General features: G+C 39.9%; 1 protein-coding gene across 11 annotated transcripts in view; it reads right to left on the reverse strand.

Annotated features, from left to right (window-relative positions):
* Positions 1–24,000, reverse strand: part of CCNY (cyclin Y) — a 335,524-nt gene that overhangs the window by 74,344 nt on the left and 237,180 nt on the right. For 6 of the 11 annotated variants that reach the window (XM_025478431.3, XM_035714061.2, XM_049099402.1 and 3 more), the window contains one exon: positions 15,310–15,384. The exons of the other annotated variants lie outside the window; for them this stretch is intronic. In XM_025478431.3, coding sequence (XP_025334216.1) covers positions 15,310–15,384 — 75 coding nt within the window. The remainder of the gene's footprint in view (positions 1–15,309; positions 15,385–24,000) is intronic. 11 annotated transcript variants of the gene reach the window in all.

Genomic DNA, 24,000 nt, shown 5'->3' on the forward strand with positions numbered 1-24,000 from the left:
CTTCAATTCACAAGGAAACATTTTGCTTTTCCTTAGAAGTCCTGTCATCTGTGGCATGAAGGCTGTCCCTCTTCCTATCTCAAAGATGCTTGAAATACAAAGCAAAAACCAACTTGAGGATCATGCTGAGAGAAGGTACTTACACGTGGCCATCAGATGGATTCATCTGCAGGCCACTGGCATGCACTGCACACAGAATGTGAGGCACCCTGGCCATGCCAGTGGCCAAACCAGCACCCCGGGAACTCAAGAGCATATACAACAGCAGCAGATCATGTCTGCTATTCACAGTGTGGAGGCTGCATGATTTTTTTTGACCTAATTCCAAATAAGCATCATTCACACATGAACCACAACAGTAGAAAAATGAGGCTCTGGTAGGAAGCACTGTGTTTGTAACTGGCATATTACTTTGTATGCCTGGGTGTATTCTCTGCAGTGTGTGTACATGTGCATGTTTTGCTTAAATCAATTTGATACTAAATTATGTATCTATTCAAGGTTGTTCTACCACATAGGGGTCTGATGACATTTCTATGGTGGTTTTTCCATTGGCTGAAGGGATCTGGAAACACTTTCTGCACAGGTAGTAGACTTGACAAAGTTTCTAGCAAATTTCATAGGTGACATTTAGTTCTTCCTAGGGTCTCCCAGAAATAGGTTTGTGCAGAGGGTGTATATCTCCCAATTATGGCAACTGCCTCCAAGGGCACTTTAATGCCCTGTATCACCTAGCCTCCAAAAGATAAAAGATATCCATGCCTCAAGGAATATTAGAGCTTCTTTTGTTGTTGTTGTTGTTGGCTAATATTATTTAGTAGAGCTTCTTATATATGGGCACTGTTGAAAAAATTAAGCATTATTCAGAAAAAGGAGAGAGGGCTAAAAATCAGAATCAGAATCTTCAATAGTATGCGTGGAAAGTTTTAACAATAAAGTTTATATAACAAAAAACAAAAAACCACCCCAAACAAATAGGAATACTGTATAAAAGTATATACTATTCTTGTACATCTACAAAAATAAGTCTCAGGGAAGAATCATGAAGCCCAACTGGTTCCAATTAGAAGAGTGAAAAACAAAATTCACTAAGACCATTATAAAATACCTAAGGATAAAGTACCCAAATCTATTATAGAATATCTTAGGCACTCACTGTTTTTAAACAAATGAATACCTATGCCTTACCCTATTTCACTCAGAGCAACTGGACCTGCTGAATCTGATCTGAAATCTGGGTTCATGGGATTATTTTGTATTCTGTATTATTCTGTAATCCACTCCTAAGAGGGCCTTTCCAAAATCAAGTCTGCATAGTATCTGAAAGGCTTTTCTGTTCATATATCCCTGTAACTGACTTCCTTGTGGAGTGTCTCCTGAATCCCAAAACCAACCGCCAGTCCCTTCTCAAATAAAAATAGTTGCCAATATCCATGCTTGTATCAGGTGGCCTGACCATAACTGCCTGGATCTAGGTATATATCCATTCCTAACTGAGCTAATTCTCTCTCCTAGGAATCTGGAGATGTTAAAAGAATTAACACAGAAGGTCTGACTGTGCATCCCTGAAATGGCCTGTTTGCAAGGGAAACCCTAAGCTGGTGTCTGAGAATATGGATTTAGGAAGGGTTTCCTACCATTCCCTAGCTGATAAAAAGTGGCTCATTGTGCTTACATTGTGCAAACAATACGGTTTATGCTAAATACCTGCTTTCCTCCTGGGAGTCTAGAATTTTTGTACATACTGGGCAGAGGCTGCCTACTTAACCAGTCCTCAATAAAAATCCTGGGCACTGGGTCTCTAAGGAGCTTTCCTGGCTGGCACATGTTACAGGTTGTCACTGGGGAAACCTAGCACATCCTGTGTGACTCTACCTGGAGAGTACTCTTGGAAGCCTATAGTATTTTCTGGACTTCGCCCATGTACCTTTTCCTTATACTGATTTTGCTTTGCATATGTTCTTTGTAATTAGCCATAGCCATGAATGTGAGTATTTTTTGAGGGCTATGACCCCTACTGAATCACCAGAACTGGGCAGGGAGTAGAGAGGATCACTCTGAGGATCTCCAACACACCTGCCATGCAGAAACGAATGGAGGGCAGGAGGGTGATAAGGAGATGGTAGGTGCTTTTAGTCCTTTAGATGGCTTTTAGTCCTTATTTCCCATGACCTGTAAGGTTTCTCAGGTACCCTGGCGCCCTTACAATTAATTATTCCTTTTCCCCTAAGCTAGTAGGAATACGATCAAGACACTACCACAGGAGAAAAAACAATAAGTGGAAATTCTTACACTTGTACCACCAAAAACGATGAATTATACTGCTTAAATTTAAATCTGTCTTTAAAATAAATTTGAAACTACTGAGACCAGTAATCAGTTCTGAAATTCAAACAGCTTTTAGTCATTTTATTTTATGTAATGGTAGTAGCAATATGCCAATTCATTTCTGACATTAGCTTTAATCATTTTAAAACCTGAATATTTTTGCTTACTAATAACACATTCAACCAAAATTCTCCAGAGTTTTTAGAGTTCCTATATAACTGAGGGACTAATAGTCATATTTTGCTTTCCTGGGAAAACAGGCAACAAATTGATGTGGATCATACATCTCACTTTCCTGGAAAAGGAATAGCTCTTTCCCTTTGATCCCATCCACGATGGTTTGTTAACGAAATTTTTAATTAACTATTAAAATAAATCCATAATGACTTAAATAGAAAATATATTTGATGCTTTAAAAATAAGCCATCTAACATTAACAAAAATACTACTGTTGGCATTACGTGTTCTCCAGATAAAATGAGAAAATGGCAGTGTTTGCCATCTGCGATAACCAGAACTTCACTTAGGTTGCTACATGGACATTCCCTTGTCACAATGTCACAGAAGCAAAATTTCTTTACTTTTAAAAGTACAACTTTCTAAAAACAACTTTCTTTCAAAAAACCTAGTGCCTAATTATAGAGGACTGATTAACAATCTAAATGCAATTTCAGCTAACCTCTTTTACAGACAAACATTTAAAAAATTATGGTTTCCACTGTCCCACCTCTAAAACAGATCTTCCAATGGCAAATGTCAGCTACTATTTGACACAAAATGTGAGAACTAAATAAGTCCTAAAATAGATAATCCAACATCCTTCCTTTGAAAATATGAAACAAGCAGCCTGTGCAGGCACAGACAGAGAGTGACTAGCAGGGGGAAGGTAGAGGATGGCTTGCTGGCTTTCCCAGACTCCTTCCTCTGCATGACCCTCCCTCCACAGGGCAGTGTCCCTGCTGCCTGAAACCTGCATGAAATCTGACAACAGATCATTAGGATCCAGTATGAACAAAGTTAAACTGTTCCACAAAGAAAAACTACCTAGCTTGTTAATTACACTGGCTGTGAAGGACTGGCAGGTGGGAGGCCTTGACGACAATGTAAAGAATTACAGAACTTTGTTTTGAGATGTAAAGGTGATTGCTGGGATAGCAGAGCCAGTTGGGACCACTAAAATCTGGTTCAAAAGAAAAGGTTTCCTTTTCCTTTCTTTTTTTTCCTGTGGGTGAGCACAGATCAGGCTTTAAACAATCATAAGTTCATATTAATTTTTCTTATAAGTTTGAGATTATTACACAATCTCCAAAGTTTTCAATAATTCAGTGAATTCAATCACTCACTTAATTCAAAATACAGCCATTGAGTCGCATTAGGGAACACAGCTCGAAGGGAAATGCAAAGATATCCTGAGGTGACAGCCTTTCTAAACTCATAGCTTTACAGGGATGAAAGTTTTGGACACCAGTGACTGGGACACAGATTTGTACAGCGTGGAACACATCCACTCCACACCTATGGGCCCTGTACTGGGTGTCCTGATGAGATCGCTACACAATAAAGTTACTCTCCCGCACCACAGGCCCGCTTCTGCGGAGAACTCCAGCCCTCTCGGAATTGTCCTGAACCTGTATTTAGTTCTAAACTTGGGCAGAGAGGAAGGGGACAATTCTGTACCTTCAAAGTGAAATCTAAATAAGCAAAGCAACAAAAATGAAAAGATAAGAAAAACTGCAAAGATGTCTAGGGCAGAGCAGTCATGAAAGCAGAAGATTCCAGAGGACAGAACAGGTGTCAGAAGCATGTATAGGCATATGGAGAAAACCATTCAAAGATCAAGCGTACATCTAAAAAACTGCCAACTAACTTTGGATGTTTTCTGTTTACCTTGGAGAATATGTAGGGTCAAAGGATTTACTCAGAAGCACAGAAACCTTAATAAAGTGGATTCTTTTAGAATTCTGCTGATATTAAAGAAATGCATGATTATTAAAAAAAATCAGAAAACACTGAGCAGTACAAAGAAAAAGATACAAATAGAATTTAGGTTAGGAAAATACAGAGAAACATCAAGAAAAAACATATAATCCAACAACCCATAGATAACTTAGTATGTTAGTGTGTATCCTCTCAAAATGAGTCTTTTCTCTATATGTACTTACCCAGATGTATTATGTGCATTTTTGCATTTCAATATATTTACATATAAACATGTGCAAATATATACATGTGCACATATGCAAGCACACAAAGAGAAATGCTCTCCATTTTTCTGTTGGTATGTTAGCACTGTCATTGGCTGTATAACAATTCTTTAATAAATATGGGGATTAACCCTTTGCCATACGTATTGCAATATCTTTCCCATTTGATGATTTAATTTTTAGGATGTATTTTGACACAAGTTTTCATTTTTTGGCAATTTCTCCCACAAGTTTATATAAGCTTAAAGCTTACATGCCCCCCTTTCCCATTCTGAGATTCATACTTACTCATACTCTTTCTAGATATTTATAATTATATTCATTACAGTTAACCTACACCTACTTGACCTACTAGAAATCTATTCTGGCACATGGTGCCAAGGTATCACTTGATTTTTTAAGATGAGATTCAAGGTACTCTCTACTTTTCTAAAGAGCTGCTATCAAATGTTGGTTACAACAATTTCAGATCTGACTTCTTCCTGATTTGCTTCCAAGGTGTCTGGAAGCAACTCTTAAATGTGACGGTTGATCTATTTATATCAGAAACATGGACAGAAAAAGATGGTTTGGGCACAGCAGAGCCCAGAGACCACCCTTTCTTCTTCCACTGGTAGTCATCACTTCTCCTGGTCAGACCTAGGTTCAGTGTGAACTGCTGCAGTCCTAAGACATCCTAAGATTGCAGAGACCAAGGTCAGGGAAGAAACTCAATCCAAGTGAGCAAATGCATACCTATACTTCAGAATAAGGACTGCACTTACTGAGAGCCTATGTGGTCTTGGATTCTGTGCTCAGAGCTCTGACAGACTGTGTAGTTGGTCTTCCTGACAATGTCATGAGGAGACACTAACTCTATTTTACTGTGGTTCAGGAAAACCATAGGGATCAGGTGTACAGGATCATACAAACAGTAATGGATGTAAGCTTATGGCTCCAGCAGGTTGATTCCAGAAGGCTGTGCTTTACTACAAGACTGTCTTAGGAAATCTTTCCAAGATATTAGTTGTTCTTATGTGGTGAATGACTCAGACTTATCAAGGTGATTCAGTTGCCTTCCAGATGTCGCAGAGGAGCTGACCAGAAACATCAATCATGTAAGGTAGGCTGTAAACATGAGAAGCTCTGAAAAGTACAGAAAGGATTAGCCTGTACTAAATGAAGGGAGACTGGAGAACCTCACAGTTTAAAAAGGAGAGTCAAAAGAGGTTATAGAAAGTAAGAGTTTATCACTACCAACTAACAAACCTGAGGGCACTGGCAAGCAGCAGGACATAGCTGTGGTAGAGAGGGTATAAAGCTCTATCCCCCTGGGATGAATGACCACCCCTTGCCTCGGCTCCAGGTCTCTGCTCACTGAGCCATTTTCTGACTACTGAAGCTGGGGAAAGCAGAGGCCAGGAGAGACGAAAAAGTGCAAGGCATGCTAAAGAAAAACTGATATCCTGGGGTGTAATTTGGTTTCAGTGGCGTGTGTCCTGTGCAAGCAACTTTCTCCAGACTGGAAGGCACAAGAGATCAGACAATGGAGCAAGGCAATGCTTCCAAGAAAAGTGGGCCACAAAGCCCAAAAAGACTTCCGTTGTCCACGTAACTGACAGGGCTTAGCATGCTGGCATCGCACCACCTTGTGCAGCACAACAGATGACTATAGAGACAGGAAAGCTGTCCTGAGGGTGGGATGGTCGTGTCAAGTTCAGACCTGGGAAGTCCTAATATGCTGCCTGGGCCTGAAAACCCACATTCCCCGGTCCTCAAATAACAGGCCTGCCCCTTTTTAATGAAGTTAGGAAAGGTAAAAGAAAGTGATGCTGCCATATACACTAGAGAGCCATTCTGTCAGGGCGACTGTCCCAATGCCCTAGCACATCTGCCCAGCAGTGACCCCCTGCCTTCACTCTTTCATTACTTTATTCATTCAATCCATTTTAAGTTTCTAAGATGTGCTAGCCTCTGTGCTTGTTACAGAGAATGCAAAATGAGGAAAACAAAGTCCCTCTCTTAAAGCAACATGGAATTTAGTGGATATAACAACCTCTTTATATACAATCTCTTTATATACAAATCATTAAAAAATCAGCTCCACAAGAGAGGAATACACAAACTGCACTGAATTTAATGCCACTAATTTTACGGTACACCTTTATTTTATTTGCCACTAAGGAAGGAAAAAAATGCTGTCAATTAAATTTTGAGAAGCCATTGCCTGTTCTGATTTCAGAGATGTTACAGTTGGGAAATGTCTGTCAGAATGGTGGAATGTGGGAAATCTGGGGAAGCACCATCTAAGAGGCAGACTTTAGACCGGCATGTGCTAGAGGGAAGGGTGCTGAGGACCAGGATGGTGCATCAGCTACAGTGTGACAGGCCACAGGGACTGGCCTTCAGCACTGGGAGCAGCTCAGAAGTGTGGGAGCACACAGCAGGAAGCAGAGGGGGCTCGGCAGGAAAGGCAGAAAGGGCTCAAAGGAATGGCTGCATGCCACACCGAGGTATCACTATCCCTTGTGGATGAGCAGAAACTGATGGAGGAGGATGGTTTGAGCAAGAGGAGCCCTAGTGGACCTGTGTTTCAGAATGCTCCTTCTGGCAGCAAAGTGGAGGAAAGGTGAGAAAGGAGTTGAAAGCAGGAAAGGGCTAATGGTCACAGGTCAAGTGCAGGAATATGAGTGGTGAGTCATGACACTGGAGGAAGAAATACCAAGTATACAGGGGATAGATGGAATATAAGACATTGATCACAGGACTCTTGGGCTGCTGGCTGGGGACCCAGACTGACAGTGGGTTTATTCTTTAAAAACAAAAAACAAACAAACAAAAAAAAAACAAAACAGGAAGAAAAGCAGGCAGGAGAGGAAAAAGATGACTTCCAATTTAGACATGAGAATCCTGGGGGATTTGTGGAACCACCACATGGAATGTCTCTCAGGCAGTGGGAAACACACATCTGGATCACATAATTACAGTGCCAGGAAAAGGGATGGCTTCTCCCTGCTTGAGGTCCTGGGATAGAATGGCTCTAGGGAGTCCCAAGTGTCAGTGCTTCACAGGTACAAGAGCAGAGACATGCTGAATGCTTACTGTAAGTTCAACACATCTTCCTATTGCCTCATGACAACAATCTACTAACGTGACTGTTAGGATCATTGCCAATTTACTGGAAATTACAACCTAGGAGGTCACATCACTATAAAGCTAACTAATGGTACTCAAGAGCCTAAGGTCAGTCCCAGAGCCCTCGCTGCCAAACTGGAGTCCAAAGACCAAACACCCCTCAAGAAGTGGCTGGCCACAGGCTAAAGATAATCACAGCCTCCTACATATGGATCGACCTTTCACTGCTCTAGACTTCTGGTATTTCTCGCACATGTACCTCCCCAGACCAGAAGGAAAAAATCAGATAACACAATCCTAGTTTTCATCATTCTTTCCCCAAAATGCTCTTGTCAAAGGACAATTCAGGGCTGGACTTGGACAGCGGTCTTAAAACTAGGTGTTTAAAGAACTCTTGAACACAGCTGATGTGTGAGGCAGGGGCTCCGTCCCTACTTCCTTCTCACAGTTACCTTTCTCCCACTTCTCAGAAAAAGGCATGGCAACCCACCCCTGGATGTACACCAACCTGATATGGAAGACCTCTGCCAGGGGACTAAACAGACGTCAGGGCTGAGGCTGCTGCCTTTAATCCAGGTTCTGTTACCTGCAGCACAGCATGGAATCTGCTCTGTCCTGCGACATTTCTAAGGGACAGTGAAGACTTCTGGCTCTCAATCTACAGATATCACACAGGGATGACAGTTTCTAATCAGCACCATGCCTCTTCAGTGCTTAGACTATGCCAAAGATGCAGGCTCTGAGGGAGAGACCCAGGGGAGAGCACAGGGATGAGCATGAAGGTGTAGCAGACTGCTAGCAAGGCACACACTTCATCCTACCTGTCTGGCCATTTATCATGATCAAATCAAGTGAAGATCAGAGGCATGTACACTGACATGGGACATGAACTGAAAAGAAATGGAATCAGACCATTTCTGACAGAGAATAAGTCTGATTAGACTGACTGGTTTGACAATGATGCATAGCTTTGCCAATGAGGTCATATGAAAGACATATAACATTTTGACAAAAATATATTTTAATCCAAAGAGAAGCTAAAAACATTAGTTCAGAGGAAAGGGACAGGTGGGAAATCTTTCACTCAACATATATTAGAGTCCCTTCTATGAGCTACTCACTGTACATGGCACAGAGATGTAAATGTGAGAAAGACATGAATAAATCATAACAATAAAGTGAAGACCACTCCTTTTCATGAGGGATATACAGACTGCAATGGGGTCAAAGGAATCAGGCAAGATGTTCTGAAATGAATCATAAATTTATTTTCTCAACGCTCCTGGAGTGTATCAGGTTAAACCCAGTGCCCCCAAATGGAAATGTTGTTCTTTAACAGCAGATATATTTAAAAGTCATTTACATGTTAGGTAAAGTCTTTCTGGTGTACTTCCCAGAAACTGCAGAAGTGAGAAGCTCCTCTAACTGGGTGAGAAACTCTTTTGCAAATCAATAGATTCCAATTCCTTTCTGTCAACAAAGCTAAAGGAGAACAAGACAGAATTGTAGCTGAGTGTTAAGGAATTATTTTGGATGATAATAAATCCCTTGGAGATTTTTTGACATATGAATCAGATGAAATAGAATTTAGTGATATTACTACAACAAATCTCCTTCTATTCCCATGTGTATATCTATATGAGCAAAGTTCCTCAGCACTTACATCTATAAAAACACTTTGATGATGACTAGCACTTCACTCCAATAATATGTAATATTCATCCACAGATACATCTCATCAAACATTTTTTCCTAAAAATTATTTCACTTTTCTGTTTAATAATTATTCATTACAATCTTAATACGTTTGTGTTGTTTTGATCAACTAAGAGCTAAGGAAAATAACGATACATCAATCCAGAACTTACTTTTAGTATTTAGAGATTTATAATTGTGAGAAATAAAAATTAAACTTAGATCCATACTTTCATAAAATGGCAGTATGACAGTGTGATAAATGACTAAGAAATATATTAGGATAAAATTCGATGGATAAAATGACATGGAAATACAACTTCAAGACAAAAAAGAAATCATATGAAACTTTTAACTGTTAAAAATGAGTTGTTCATACATTTCTTTTGTTCATACATTTTTAAATGATTTATGGTGGATTACCAAATCACTAAGGTACTGCGATTTTATTTGAAACATATTTTTTAAAGAGGGATAGTTTTTATTTTAAAAAGTCCATCTTTAAAATACATCAAAATTAAATCCTTTGGTAGGATGAAAAATTTTTATAGTCAACATAAAAATATTCGAAGGAGTTCATAGTTTTTCAAAATTATTTTCCATAGTATGTAAGCAAAGAAAAAAACTCATTGGTGTAAGAGCTTTGAGGTCCTATGGATTCTTCAATATCTAACAGCAAAAATATTCCCTATGGAACTTGGTAAGCTGTAGGAGAAACGCAGAGTGACAGACAGGGAGGTGGAGAAAAGGGCACAGCAGAGCATAGCGCATATGAGGATGACAAAGAGAACTGGGGATATGTAGGAAGGAGGATGACAGAAAGGTCATGGGAACACTCAGATGGAACTGATTCCTGGAAAGGCACAGGGGTCAGCTGCTTCTAAATGCCAGATAAAAGGAGCACAAAAAGGTTGGTCCCCTTGTGATAGAGAAGTTCAACATTGCCCAGGAACAAAAACATGACCCTGAACAAAGGAAGGCCACAAAACATTTTTTTCAGTTTCATTATTTCTGAAAGAATGTGCAAAGAAAACCATGGCTCATAGCTTTATTTTTGAATTTTAACACTTCTACTTTGGCTTTAGGTCACTCAAGAGACAGTGGTTTTTATTCCTTTAATTATTTCAAGAACTCTTAAACTCAAAGATTACACATACACACAAACACATACACAAAAGTTCTTATTTTTGTCCAAATTCTTCTTTAAGACAACCATACTAGTTAAAATTTAAAAAGATGTGGTTTGACTGCTTTCTTCTAATACTCAAGAATAGGTTTTTGTGTCTTTGAAAACAATGAATTAGGGCAACCCAGGTGGCTCAGCGGTTTAGCACCACCTTCAGCCCAGGGCCTGATCCTCGAGATTTGGGATCGAGTCCCATGTCAAGCTCCCTGCATGGAGCCTGCTTCTCCCTCTGCCTGTGTCTCTGCCTCTCTCTCCCTCTCTCCTCTCTCTGTGTCTCTCATGAATAAATAAATAAAATCGAAAGAAAGAAAGAAAGAAAGAAAGAAACAAAGAAAGAAAGAAAAGAAAGAAAGAAAGAAAAAGAAAGAAAAGAAAGAAAGAAAGAAAGAAAGAAAGAAAGAAAGAAAGAAAGAAAACAATGAATTAAAATAGTTTAGAAAAGGAAAAACCACTAAGAACTATAATTCTTCCCCACAAGCCAAAATGATAGCATGAAAAGCCAAGGGAGGCCAAGCTAACTAATCTCTCTCTCACCTGGCACCTCCTCAGGACCCCACCCACTCCCTAAAGGAACTCATGGTCCCTTCTTTGTTGAGTGGCTCTCACACAAAGAAATTCTGCAATGACATACCATTTGTGTGAAGAAGAAACTGAGAGAGCAGTCAGTCTGGCTTGAACAGAATATCCCTAACTTCAGCCAGCTGGCGGAGATCTAATTAGGCAAGCACTCCATTATCATTCTGTTATGGTAAAGTTTCCAGTCTCCTTCTCAACAAAGAAAGGATCCAAGGCCAGCCTAAATCTCTTTGATATCAGAGGGAAAAGGAACTTAATAGATTCTAATTTAACTCCAAATGACTTAATACAAGTACCACCTAGAGCAGAATAATGAACAGTTGGCTGTTGGGGAGCATGGCAGATAGAGCACGTTCATCAGACCATCGAGTACTGGAGAAGGAAAGAGGATGGTGGGTCTGCAGAGCAGAGAGCTGCAAAGGTAAAAGAACACCTGGCTGTGATCCCTGGCAGGAGCTACCCTAACATAACTGCCATCACCCTGACAAAAGCCTCCTACCCACAAACCTAGTACAAATAAAGGAGTACATCAATCTGAAGAAGAGAGGGGAGATCACCAGACTCAAAAGAAAGGAATCTAAAAGGTGCTGTGTGTTCTAAAATCTCAGGTTATAACATTTCTTCCAATAAAAAATAAATTGGTGTACGTGGAGCCCATAATTTTTTATTGCTCTAATACTCTTAGAAGTTTTCGGGTCTTGTAATGAAAATGTAAGTTTGTACAAGTAAAGAATGATCACAAATCAAAAATGTCTGGTGGCTTTGTTATTTTTTTTCCTTCTTTCAATCACCAAAGTTGAACATATTCTCTGTACCAGGCAGAGCAAGGCACAGGGCATACTGAGATCTATTATCACTTTCCCTCTAGGAGCTAGCTGGCAACACAGACAAGAAAATAGTTTTAAATACCACAATATGGTTCAGACTAGGAAGAAAGATTTCACATATTACAGGGGGAGCTCACTAAAGGCCCACGTAACCCCCAGCCTGAGAGGCAGCAGGCACCTTCAGGGAGGAGGCTTGGAGATTGAAGAAATGAGCTGTAGAAGACTGAAAGGAAATCCAGGTAAATGCAAAGCACAGGAGGCCACGTGGCACACCAGTGGGGAAATGCAAGGGATTCCACAGGGCTGAAGCATGGAGACGCAATGGAAGACAGTGAAATGAGAAGTAAGGCAGAGGAAGGATTATGAAGGGCCTTGTCTATGATCATACTAAGGCATCTGAAATTTAACTCTAAGGCAACAAGGAAGCCATTAAATAAGTTTAATCAAACAAGTGACATAATCACATCTGAACTACAGGAAGTGTTTTCACCTGGCGATGTAGAGCCATCAGACTGGAAAGGTAAGGCCACAGGTGAGCCACATGTGCTGCAGCCTCCAACTGAGAAAACAGGGAGCCTCAATGAAGGGGCACAATGGGAATGGAAGAGATTGTCAGGTTCAAGGGACATTTATGAGGGAAAAAGTAATATACCTTCAATCACTTGGCTGTAATGGCGGGCTAGTAAATGTTTAACATCTGCCTTTAAAAAATGCCCTGATTTGTAGCATTTGTCAATTTCTATGGGGTAAAAGTTCCCTTCCTGGCTTTTTTCAGACTCCTAGATGGTGTCACTGAACTTAGAACTGGATAGAAATGTGCAGTCAGCTCCTGCGAGTCAGTGTGAGTCAGCTCCAGCACTACTGCCAGAATGTGAGACTGGGGAGAGGGAGGAATCTAGGAAAATTCAAGGCCTCCCCTGGCTTGGAGACCTGGGTAGAGCGGGAAATGCAGGGTGTTAACTGTGCTCCTGAGGTCTGGTTGGGACATGCTGAGTTACACAAAGATATCAAAACGTCCAGCAGGCAGATGGACATAAGGGATGTGAACACTGCAGAGAAAAATCTGGCTAGAGATTATAGTTGAAATGGACATCATGGGGATCCCTGGGTGGCTCAGCAGTTTAGCGCCTGCCTTCAGCCCAGGGCATGATCCTGGAGTCCCGGGATTGAGTCCCACATCAGGCTCCCTGCATGGAGCCTGCTTCTCCCTCTGCCTGTGTCTCTGCCTGCCCCCCCCCCCCCCCATATGTGTGTCTCATGAACAAATAAATAAAATCTTAAAAAAAAAAAAAAAGAAATAGACATCACGATGAACTGTGTGCAAACCCAGAAGAGGATAAAGCACAGAACCCTGTAAAATACCAACAGTAAAGGGATGAACAGAGAAGAACTTGGTTAAAGATGCCTGAGAAAGATCTTAAGAAAAGGGAGGGTTTCTCAGGACCAAGTCCCCAAATAGTTCCCTGATGGATAATCAATTTACCAAAGAATTAACTCACTAAAGTTACCAAATTAAAAAAAAAAAAAAGTTATCAAGTTTACCTATTTTTAAAACCTACTTTTTAATTATTTATAAAGCAATTGGTTCATTGGAGGGTCTTGTTTTCAGCAAATTGGCTTATCTGAATATAAAAAGCCAAAGGAGTTTTAAGTAGCAAGGAAAAGTCAGGGCAACAAATGCCGCCTAGGAGGTCAATAGCTAACAGAAGCAAACCTTACAACACCGCTCCTCAGAATGGCAGTGGTGGGAAGATGCCCAGTGGAAAAGTGAATGGACAGAGAAGCAGAGGTGGTATAGAAGATTTCACTAAACGGAGTAGAGAGGAAACCTCAGGGAGAAGCTGCTGCTCATTTTTCCTTTTCTTGTATTTCCTATGTTGAATGGAAAGATCCAGCATTTAAGAAGAAATTGAAGCACCTGATGTTCCAGAAGGGGAAGAGGGAATAAAATCTGCATTAAAGGTGAAGAAGGGAGGAGATACATTTCTCTAACTCATTTCTGGAGCCATACTTCTGTTAGCATTTGGAAAATTGCTGAGTTTCATTTTACCATGACAATCAAGGTACATGACATCTACTTAAGAAGCTCTTTGCAATTCCATTTGATTCTAGTTAGAAAATTTCCTGAATGATACTGGTCTGTACGCTGAAGCCACAGGAAACAGGAACCAAACCTGAAAGTATGCCAACCTTGCATCATTACAGGCACAAAATTGTTTTAGATTCTCACTGTCCCAAACCCTCCTCCCCCAACCGTCATTGTTCTTCCCTTGCAATAGCCTACCCCTCCCAATGGCTTCCCACTTTACCAGGCCAAGAAATAAATACCCTCTTTTGTTTTTAACCCAATATATTAAAAACTTATTTCACAGGTATTTGATGCTGAGGATGATTTCTTCTTATGCGTAGAAACACTGATTGTTTTATAAAAGTACCAAATTCTTTCAGATCAAGTCACTAGCTTAAGTAAAGATCACCAGTATCACTTTAGCATTCCGCCATGTCAAAAGTGTCCCCTAACCATTACTGAAAAGTTATCCGTTCTTATAAATGAACTCTCTGCCTTACAAATGTTTGATTATTTTCTCGTCAATTTAGGATTTTCTCTTAATTAGAATTTAGTTATTTGCCAAAAACAGGGATTGAGTCACACAGGACTCCAGCATTGTAATGTAATATCCCAGTCATTACACGGTCATTCAACAAATTTCTCTGGCTACTCTTTCACAGGAAGCCAACTGAGAAGGTTCATGTTCACTATATTGTATAACTTTTATCTGTCTTTTGTAGCCAGGGGCCAGAACAGTGAGATAACCTAGGGCTGAAAAGAGTGAAAAACCCTTAACAGAAATTCCACACATCTGGGACAAACCATGAAGACTGCAGATTAAGCTGGGTAGTAAAGTTTGGCAAAAAGAAACAATTATAGGTTTAATTCAGCTCTCAAATGGCAAATTGAGATAACAGGGATTTGATATGATTTGATGTAAGGATTATATTTTGCTTTCTTTTACAAACTGTCAACTATAATGTCTAAAAAACCAAACACTTCTGATCTTTAGAGATTTATGCAAATATCAATTCTTAGAGGAAAATGTCTGACTCTCCTGTAAAAACTGCTACTACTAAAGTATATGTAGAAACAATGTAGCTGATTAGCAAAATGAGGATAGTTGCTTCAAAATGGAAATTCTAAAAACATAACTTACTACATACAAAAAGAAGAAACCCAAAGAGAACATCATCAAACAATATACAGGGGGGTTGCTAAAGAGGATTCTACTTTTACCTTAAGAATCACATGCAGTGGAAAATCAAGACTTGGGTTACCAACATGAGCCTTTGGTTTTGTTCTAAGAAACACAAATTAGTAACCTACCGTCCGTCTGAGATTTACTGAGGAATATTGTGCTGGCCCGAGGATGGTCTGAAGGATTGAATTCCATGTTCAAATCTTTAAAAAAAGAAAAAGAGTATACATAAATATCCATTTGGTAACGAAGAGGAGTCAAGATTATTTTCAGTTTTTTTTTTTTTAATTTTTATTTATTTATGGTAGTTACAGAGAGAGAGAGAGGGAGGCAGAGACACAGGCAGAGGGAGAAGCAGGCTCCATGCACCGGGAGCCCGATGTGGGATTCGATCCCCGGTCTCCGGGATCACGCCCTGGGCCAAAGGCAGGTGCCAAACAGCTGCGCCACCCAGGGATCCCTATTTTCAGTTTTTTTAAATTGCTAATATATCCAAGGATTCTGGTTAAAAACCTAGAGTTATTATGTTAATATATTCTTCTAAGTTCAACGAGAACACTGTTATTTAGAAATTTGAGAAAGTAACACATAAAAATTAGACTCTTGGTGGGAGATCTGTTGGCCTAAAACTCCCATTTTCTTTTTAAAAGTCTGCTCTGGATACTACAAACCTGAGGATACTACAAAATAGCAAGACAGAGTTGTAATACTCAAGGAGAATTATGTGCTACAACTGACTCATCTAAAATCTACAGTTATGTGAGTAATATTCCTTGTTGAAGGTGAATGAAATAGAATATCTCAGCCAAATGAGCAACTACAAACTGTTTGATTAAGACTGTTATTTTCTAAAAAGGCAAAACTTTATCTTCAAAGCAAAGGCCACAGATTGGCCATCTGTGGGCATAATCCAGGGCCAGGGATATAGTTTGTTTGGTCCATATATTTGCTTAAAGTCTGAACCAACATATTATGATTTTTATATTTCAAACATAAACCACAAAGAAAAATGTCTGTATTTACAGCTTCTCTTAAGAAATCAGATCATTTGGCAATACTGGGCTCCCACCCAGTGGTCACAAGGGGCTGGAATGCAGCAGCTGCCGACCCCTCCCAGTGGGACCTAGGATTCCAATCTCCAGTGGTCACCCCTCCAGCTCCCTGACACTCCTCAGGTATGCTCCTCACTTTCAGACCTTCCTACCCCTATGTGCATTTGGTTTTGTAATCCCTGCCTCAGAACAATCTCCAAGGGCTTGAAGCTTATCAGTAGAGTATAAACAATTTAGAATCCCATCATAGAAGAGTTTTTCCAGCTTAAAAAAAAAAAAAGATTCCATTGGGAAAGAATATTTAGGGAAAACAAAAGAATTAAGTTTGGGAAGGGAGAGAGAAAATCAAAATGACTAGAAAGTCAGAATGGTCTTCAAATCAGTTTCCAGCATCAGAATGAAAACTATTTTGAGAGTTAAAAATAGACCTGCCCTACAACCCAGCAATTGCACTGTTGGGGATTTACCCCAAAGATACAGATGCAATGAAAAGCCGGGACACCTGCACCCCGATGTTTCTAGCAGCAATGTCCACAATAGCCAAACTGTGGAAGGAGCCTCAGTGTCCATCGAAAGATGAATGGATAAAGAAGATGTGGTTTATGTATACAATGGAATATTCCTCAGCCATTAGAAACCACGAATACCCACCATTTGCTTCAACGTGGATGGAACTGGAGGGTATTATATGCTGAGTGAAATGAGTCAATCGGAGAAGGACAAACATTATATGTTCTCATTCATTTGGGCAATATAAATAATAGTGAAAGGGAATAGAAGGGAAAGGAGAGGAAATGGGTAGGAAATATCAGAAAGGGAGACAGAACATAAAGACTCCTAACTCTGGGAAACGAACTAGGGGTGGTGGAAGGGGAGGAGGGCAGGGGGTGGGGGTGAATGGGTGACGGGCACTGAGGGGGCACTCGACAGGATAAGCACTGGGTGTTATTCTATATGTTGGCAAATTGAACACCAATAAAAAATAAATTTATTATAAAAAAAGAAAACTATTTTGAGTAGTTAGTATTTATTTATTCAATTAATTTATTAATAATTAATACAATTATTTCAATAAATTTGCAAAGACACCAACAAAAATGGATTGCAACTACCCTCAGTTTTCATAGCTAGTCAAGTCAAAAATAAAAGGGAAAAAGGATGTCCATATACACATGGGAAGCAACACCAAACCATTTATTTTATTTCCTGCTCAAAAATACATAGGCAGGCCCCCTTATGCAGAGCAGTTTTCTTGGACTCAGTTTATTATCAAAATTATCATTAGGGGTTTGTAAAATACCACAAGCAAAAAGTGTAAAAAGTCTCCCCTCAGCAATCCTTTGAAGTGAGGCATCTTCCCTACATCAACCAATGGCTTACTGGACTATATAGCTCCTGACCTTACACTGGGTTCCTAATTAATGCATACTGAATCTGTAATGCTGTTTCAATTATCTGGTCCTCCTCCTGTGACAGCTATTAAAATTATATCTAAAGTGTAGCAGTTTCATACCTAAAGGCTATGGAAGAGGAAAAGGAAAAAAGACAACTTCTCAGACTTGCTTCAATTTGAACTAGATAAAATGAGGCCATAAATCTGGTGAAAATGAGTCCTTAGTGAGGGGGTTTCCTGCTCAAGTAGGATTTTGTTACAAAAAGGTCAAACAACCAATGTGCTATCCAATTTTTTTTTTTGAGAACTCCAGCATATGAAAACTGAGGGCATATATGTAGTCCCAACCATGAAGGATGCTGTTAATTTCCAAAACCTTAATTCCCCACAGAAGTACTGACTGTAAAAACAAGGTGCCTGCGGTATTCCATGTTGGTGGGAGAGCAACAAACTCAATCCCCTAGCCTTGGACAGTGTCAGCACTGCGATTTCTTGGTTTGTTCCCTTAATCTCCATTTTGGACCAGTTTTGGGGGGTTTCTTTGAGGGAGTGGGATGGGTGGAAGACTGTCTAGTGAGATTTTAATCTAGACATTTGAAAAATACATAGGCAGGCCCCCTTATGCAGAGCAGTTTTCTTGGACTCAGTTTATTATCAAAATTATCATTAGGGGTTTGTAAAATACCACAAGCAAAAAGTGTAAAGATTTTCTGCTTCAAGCCAATAGTGGAGCCAAGATAACACAAGACTGCCACTTCTTAGGGAATTGAGATCCTACTGCTTTTAAGTTTAAGAATGTCCTGAAAGAAGAAGACCTACACACGGCCAACAGATACATGAAAAAAATGCTCAACATCACTCAACATCAGGGAAATACAAATCAAAACTACAGTAACATATTACCTGCCACCAGTCAGAATGGCTAAAATTAACAAGACAGGAAACCACAGATGCTGGTGAGGATGCAGAGAAAGAGGAACCCTCTTACACTGTTGGTGGGAATGCAAACTGGTGTAGCCACTGGGGAAAACAGTGGAGGTTCCTCAAAAAAAGTTGAAAATAGAGCTACCCTATGACACAGCAATGGCACTACTAGTTATTTACCCCAAAGATACAAATGTAGTGATCTGAAGGAGCACCTGCACTGTAATGTTCATAGCAGCAATGTCCACAATAGCCAAACTGTGGAAAGAATCCAGATGTCCATCAACAGATGAATGGACAAAGAAGAGGTGGTATACATATCTGTATATAGATACAAAATGGAATAAATGGAATACTACTCAGCCATCAAAAAATTGAAATCTTATCATTTGCAATGACATGGATGGACCTAGAGGGTATTATGCTGAGTGAAATAAATCAATTAGAGAAAGACAATATCATAGAATCTTAAGCAAATGTGGAATTTAAGAAACAAAACAGAGGACCATAGGGGAAGATAGAAAAAAATAAAACAAGATGGAATCAGAGAGGTAGACAAACTATCAGAGACTCTTAATCATAGGAAACAAATGGGCTGCTGGAGGGGAGAGAGGGGTGGAGGGATGGGGTAACTGAGTGATGGACCTTAAGGAGGACACATTATGGGCACCTGGGTGGCTCAGTAGTTGAGCATCTATCTGCCTTTGGCTCAGGTTGTGATCCCGGGGTCCTGGGATTGAGTCCCACATTGGGCTCACCACAGGGAGCCTGCTTCTCCCTCTGCCTGTGTCTCTGCCTCTCTCTCTTTCTGTGTCTCTCATGAATAAATAAATAAAATCTTTAAAAAAAAAAAAAAAAGGAGGACACACGATGTTAAGAGCACTGAATATTATATAAGACTGATGAATCACTGAACTCATCTCTGAAACGAATATGCAGTATCTATTAATCACTTGAATTTAAATTAAAAAAAAAAGATCTGGAGGACAATCCCTGGAGATAAGATTCTATGCTAAAATGGTCACAAACCCTAGAAACGGCTAAGAATGGAGACATTCAGATTCTGAAAGGGCTGCCAATAATAGGGCATTTGTTATAGTAAATAATAGTGTGCCTAGATACTGGAATGCTATGCCACCATAAAATAATCATGTGAACTGCACTAATCATGGTGAGCACAGCATAATGTATAGAATCGTTGAATCACTACATTGTACACCTGAAACTAATGTAACATGTCAACTATACATAATTTAAAAACAAAAAACGTGAAGAATATTTGATTCACAAGGAAATAGCAGTACCATATGTCATTAGGTGCAGAAAGCAGGTGATATTTTTGGAGGGACTATGCATAGATATAGCATATATACACTAATATTTGGTTACCTTTGAATAATGCAAGGGAGACTTTTTTCTTTTCCATGTTTTCTACATTTCCTGCATTGAGCATATTTTCTGTTAACTTATGAAATTTCAAACATCTGTGTTTTAAAACTACTTGTGAAAAATGATTTAGGCCTTCATGATCCTCTAAGTAGGTGGGCTGTTATTTCCCCAGCAGGCGCTGGTGTTTCCAGGAGATGCACTGCGGTCTCTTGGATGTGGCTATCGCATCCCCTCCCCACAAGTCAGGGGCACACAGCCACCAAGATGTGTCTCCCCACAAGCTCTGGCCACGTGCTGTAGGAACTCATGATAAAAGACACCATGCTGTGAGGGACTCCTGAGTGGAGGTGCCTTCGTCCTGCCAGCAGCCACTATGCATGTACACGACATTTCCTGGTTTAAACAGAACAGGGCCACAGGGGAGGATGACTGCTTCTCCTTCCACGCAGAGCCCAAGGAGCAGGAATCATGTTTCATACCATCCCTACCAAGTCTGATACAGGAAGAGATTATCATGTTTCCTTTATGGCCAAGTCATAATTCCAGGTCTGAATATTAACACTCACTTATGTCAGAGGTGGTTTCTTGCATGAGTGGCAGGTCAATTATCATCCCTACCCAGTTCAGAGACACAGAGGAAGTCATGTAGAGTTCAGAAGAATCTTCACGATCAGGAATTGACATGATACTTGCAGATAAGGCAAGTGAAGCTGACAGAGGTTGAGGGTCTGGCTGTGTAATCATAGAACTTTAACCAAAACTCTGGTCTCCACCTGAAATCTGGAGACCAGAGTTTTCCTTACTACTCTTACCTAGGCCAGACCTTGCCTCAGATCCTGATTGCCCTACAAGGACTTAAGTCTTTAAGGAGGCAAAAGCTGGCACAGAGGAAAATCCAGAAGCCTTGAAAGCTGGGTTCACACAATCTTTAAGTTCTCCCTGGAATTAAAATTTTAGGACCTAGATCTTGGATGAGATAACTAGGAAGTTTCTACACAAAGAAAAATCAAGGAAATCTCTGCTTCTAGATGCAAGAGTACATATAGCACTGCTAAGAAAAACAGAGAGAATCAGCTCATTTTTATCTGCAAGCACGGCCAGATGTTACTACCTTCTCAACACTTGCACAAGCTGCCAGTGCATTACTCAGAAAAAAGTATTTAACGACATGCTGATTTGCATTTCTTCCAATCCTAACCCAGATCCACATTCCATAACCATAGCATGGAGAATAATAAAACTTTTGCCAGGTGTAGGCCAGTGGGCTAACTTTGCATGGGACAAGTCTGAAGGCCAGATTTCTCTTACCTGTTAATGTGAAGGTGGGCCAACCACAGGACCCAGTTTACCAGCACTGATTTAAATATGTACAACAGCAGAATACAAAGGTACAAGGAACTGCCCAGTGTTTCTTACATACAGGTTTAAAAGAGCAACTCCAGGTCTTGACGAGAAATACGGCAATTACAATATGCACTTTGGCAAGGGAACACCAACTGTTCAGGAACAAAAAATGGGAAAAGGCAGCATTCTCATAAGCCAAGGAAAGTAAACCTGCCATATCACTCAAAATTACACTATGAAGTCAAACATGACAAAATTGCTCCTTTAGCCATAAAGAAAAAAAATCCCCATATTGCAGAAAGTCAGGAAAAATGATACCCCAAATGTGAACAGTGAGTTGGAACACATTTGGAAGAGTGTAGTGATTTCAGTTCGGCTCGGTGATATTTTTCTTTCTTTTTTTTTTCTTTTTTTTGTCTTTTTAAATTTTGATTGAGGGACCCCTGGGTGGTTCAGTGGTTAAGTGTCTGCCTTTGGCTCAGTGTGTGTGATCCTGAAGTCCCCAGATCGAGTCCCACATCAGGTTTCTTGCATGAAGCCTGCTTCTCCCTCTGCCTATGTCTCTGCCTCTCTCTCTGTGTCTCTCATGAATAAATAAGTAAAATATTTGAACAAAAATAAAGATTGATTGATTGATTGATTTAGAGAGAAGGAGGGAGGCAGAGAGGGAAGACCTGTGCTCTTGAGCAAGGTAAGGAGTAGAGGTCGAGGGAAAGAAAGAATGAATGAATATTGTGGGTGTTTATCAAGGCCAGTCCAACCTGCCATGGTTTTCATTCATTCATTCAACTAAAGTGAGCATCTTCTAAGTGGAATTCAGGTACTGCTGAGTTCTACATATTGAGGATACAAGATACAGAAGGGAACAAAATAGATCAAGTTTCTGCACTAGATCATCCTTCTAATTTTAAGGTGTGAAGTACCAGTGGAGAAAACAAAAAGAATAAAAAGCCATTAAGAATACTACAAATTCTATAACCCACATTAAGAAAGCTAGAAGTCAACTATCCTGGATTCTAGGAGTCATTCATTCCCCCAAAGAGAGGCTCAAATTGTGAAGCAGAAAAACATCTTTTATAATGTAAAAGATCTAGATTTGCATATACCTCTGCTAACTCTATGGCCTTGGGCAAATTGCTATACTATTCTAGGTTTCATTTTCTTCTACAAAGTGGGCAAAAAACTCCTAACTTAGAGGACTGCCACGAAGATTAAAAGATATTCATATAGGGACGCCCAGGTGGCTCAGTGGCTGAGCGAGCATCTGTCTTCGGCCCAGGGTGTGACCCCGGGGTCCCTGGATCAAGTCCCACATCGGGCTCTCAGTGGGAAGCCTGCTTCTCCCTCTGCCTGTGTCTCTGCCTCTCTTTGTCTCTCATGAATAAATAAATAAAATCTTTTTTTAAAAAAAGTTATTCATATAAAGCAATGAGTAGGGGATCCCTGGGTGGCTCAGCAGTTTAGCGCCTGCCTTGGGCCCAGGGCGTGATCCTGGAGTCCCGGGATCGAGTCCCATGTCAGGCTCCCTGCATGGAGCCTGCTTCTCCCTCTGCCTGTGTCTCTGCCTGCCTCTCTCTCTCTCTCCCTCATGAATAAGTAAATAATCTTTTAAAAATAAATAAATAAATAAAGCAATAAGTATAATTTCTGTCAAATAGATACCCCATATAGAATGGCTACTAAAATTTTAGGGTATTAAAAAACTTTATTCCATAGCATCTAACTCAGTGCTAAAGACACAAAACTCTCCAAAGATGTATATTAAATTTAAAGACACTAAAAATGATGCTAAACCATCATTATACAATATCTGTTCTCTAAGGAGTCCTGGTTGGAAACGGATGTTTATAACTTCAGTGTTTCAAATTCCTAATACAGATTCTCCTACCTCTTATAAAAAAGGATAAGATAATCCATAATGACAAGATGAAGTAGCCTCTAATGGAGTGATTCTTTAGAGAGAAAAGGCAGTTTTAAGAAATGTTATGGAATCCCTAGCATTGACTTCAGCCTAAATCTTGGGAAACAGAGTTTTCAACTATTAACTGCTTCTTTATCATAATGATCATGATGATATTAAGACATAAGTCAAATTAAAATATTAACAGAACAGACATTCTAAGATTCTCCTGCCCCACCTTCAGGTTAATTACAAAGATATTCAGTCACACGGCTTTGAGTCCCATTTGAGCTGAGTACAGGTTATGACGGGATCCTTTTATTCAAAACTGAAAAGAATCAAACAGCATGCCTGCCAACCAGTTTGATTCAGCAATATTCTCCAATGTCATGTAACCTAATTTTCTTCTGTTCTTTCCACAGATGTCACAGTATCAGGGATCCACAATTGCTCATCTTGGCTTTTTAAACCAGCAACAGTGTTATAAAATAATGCCACGGATAAGCAGGAATATGGTCTGGAAAGCTAGAAAAACAGAAAAGTGCATCAAGGCCTATAACGTAATGGGTCTAATATAGATAGAAGAGGAGACACAAAAGACATTTGCACAAAACAGACAGAAACTTCCACCTTCTACCTCTTTTCTCTGCACTGCCAGCTGCAGGTTGATCACTGTTTCTTGTTTTTAGACAAATATCTGACACGATCAAAATCTCAAACTTTTAATTTCACCTTTAGGTAGACACATTTCTATATCTGGCTATGATCTTCAAGGCAATGACGAAAACAAAGTCTGTTAATTTTAAATCAGTTTGGT

Source organism: Canis lupus, chromosome 2, assembly GCF_003254725.2.
Source record: "Canis lupus dingo isolate Sandy chromosome 2, ASM325472v2, whole genome shotgun sequence".
NCBI classification, from domain to species: domain Eukaryota; kingdom Metazoa; phylum Chordata; class Mammalia; order Carnivora; family Canidae; genus Canis; species Canis lupus.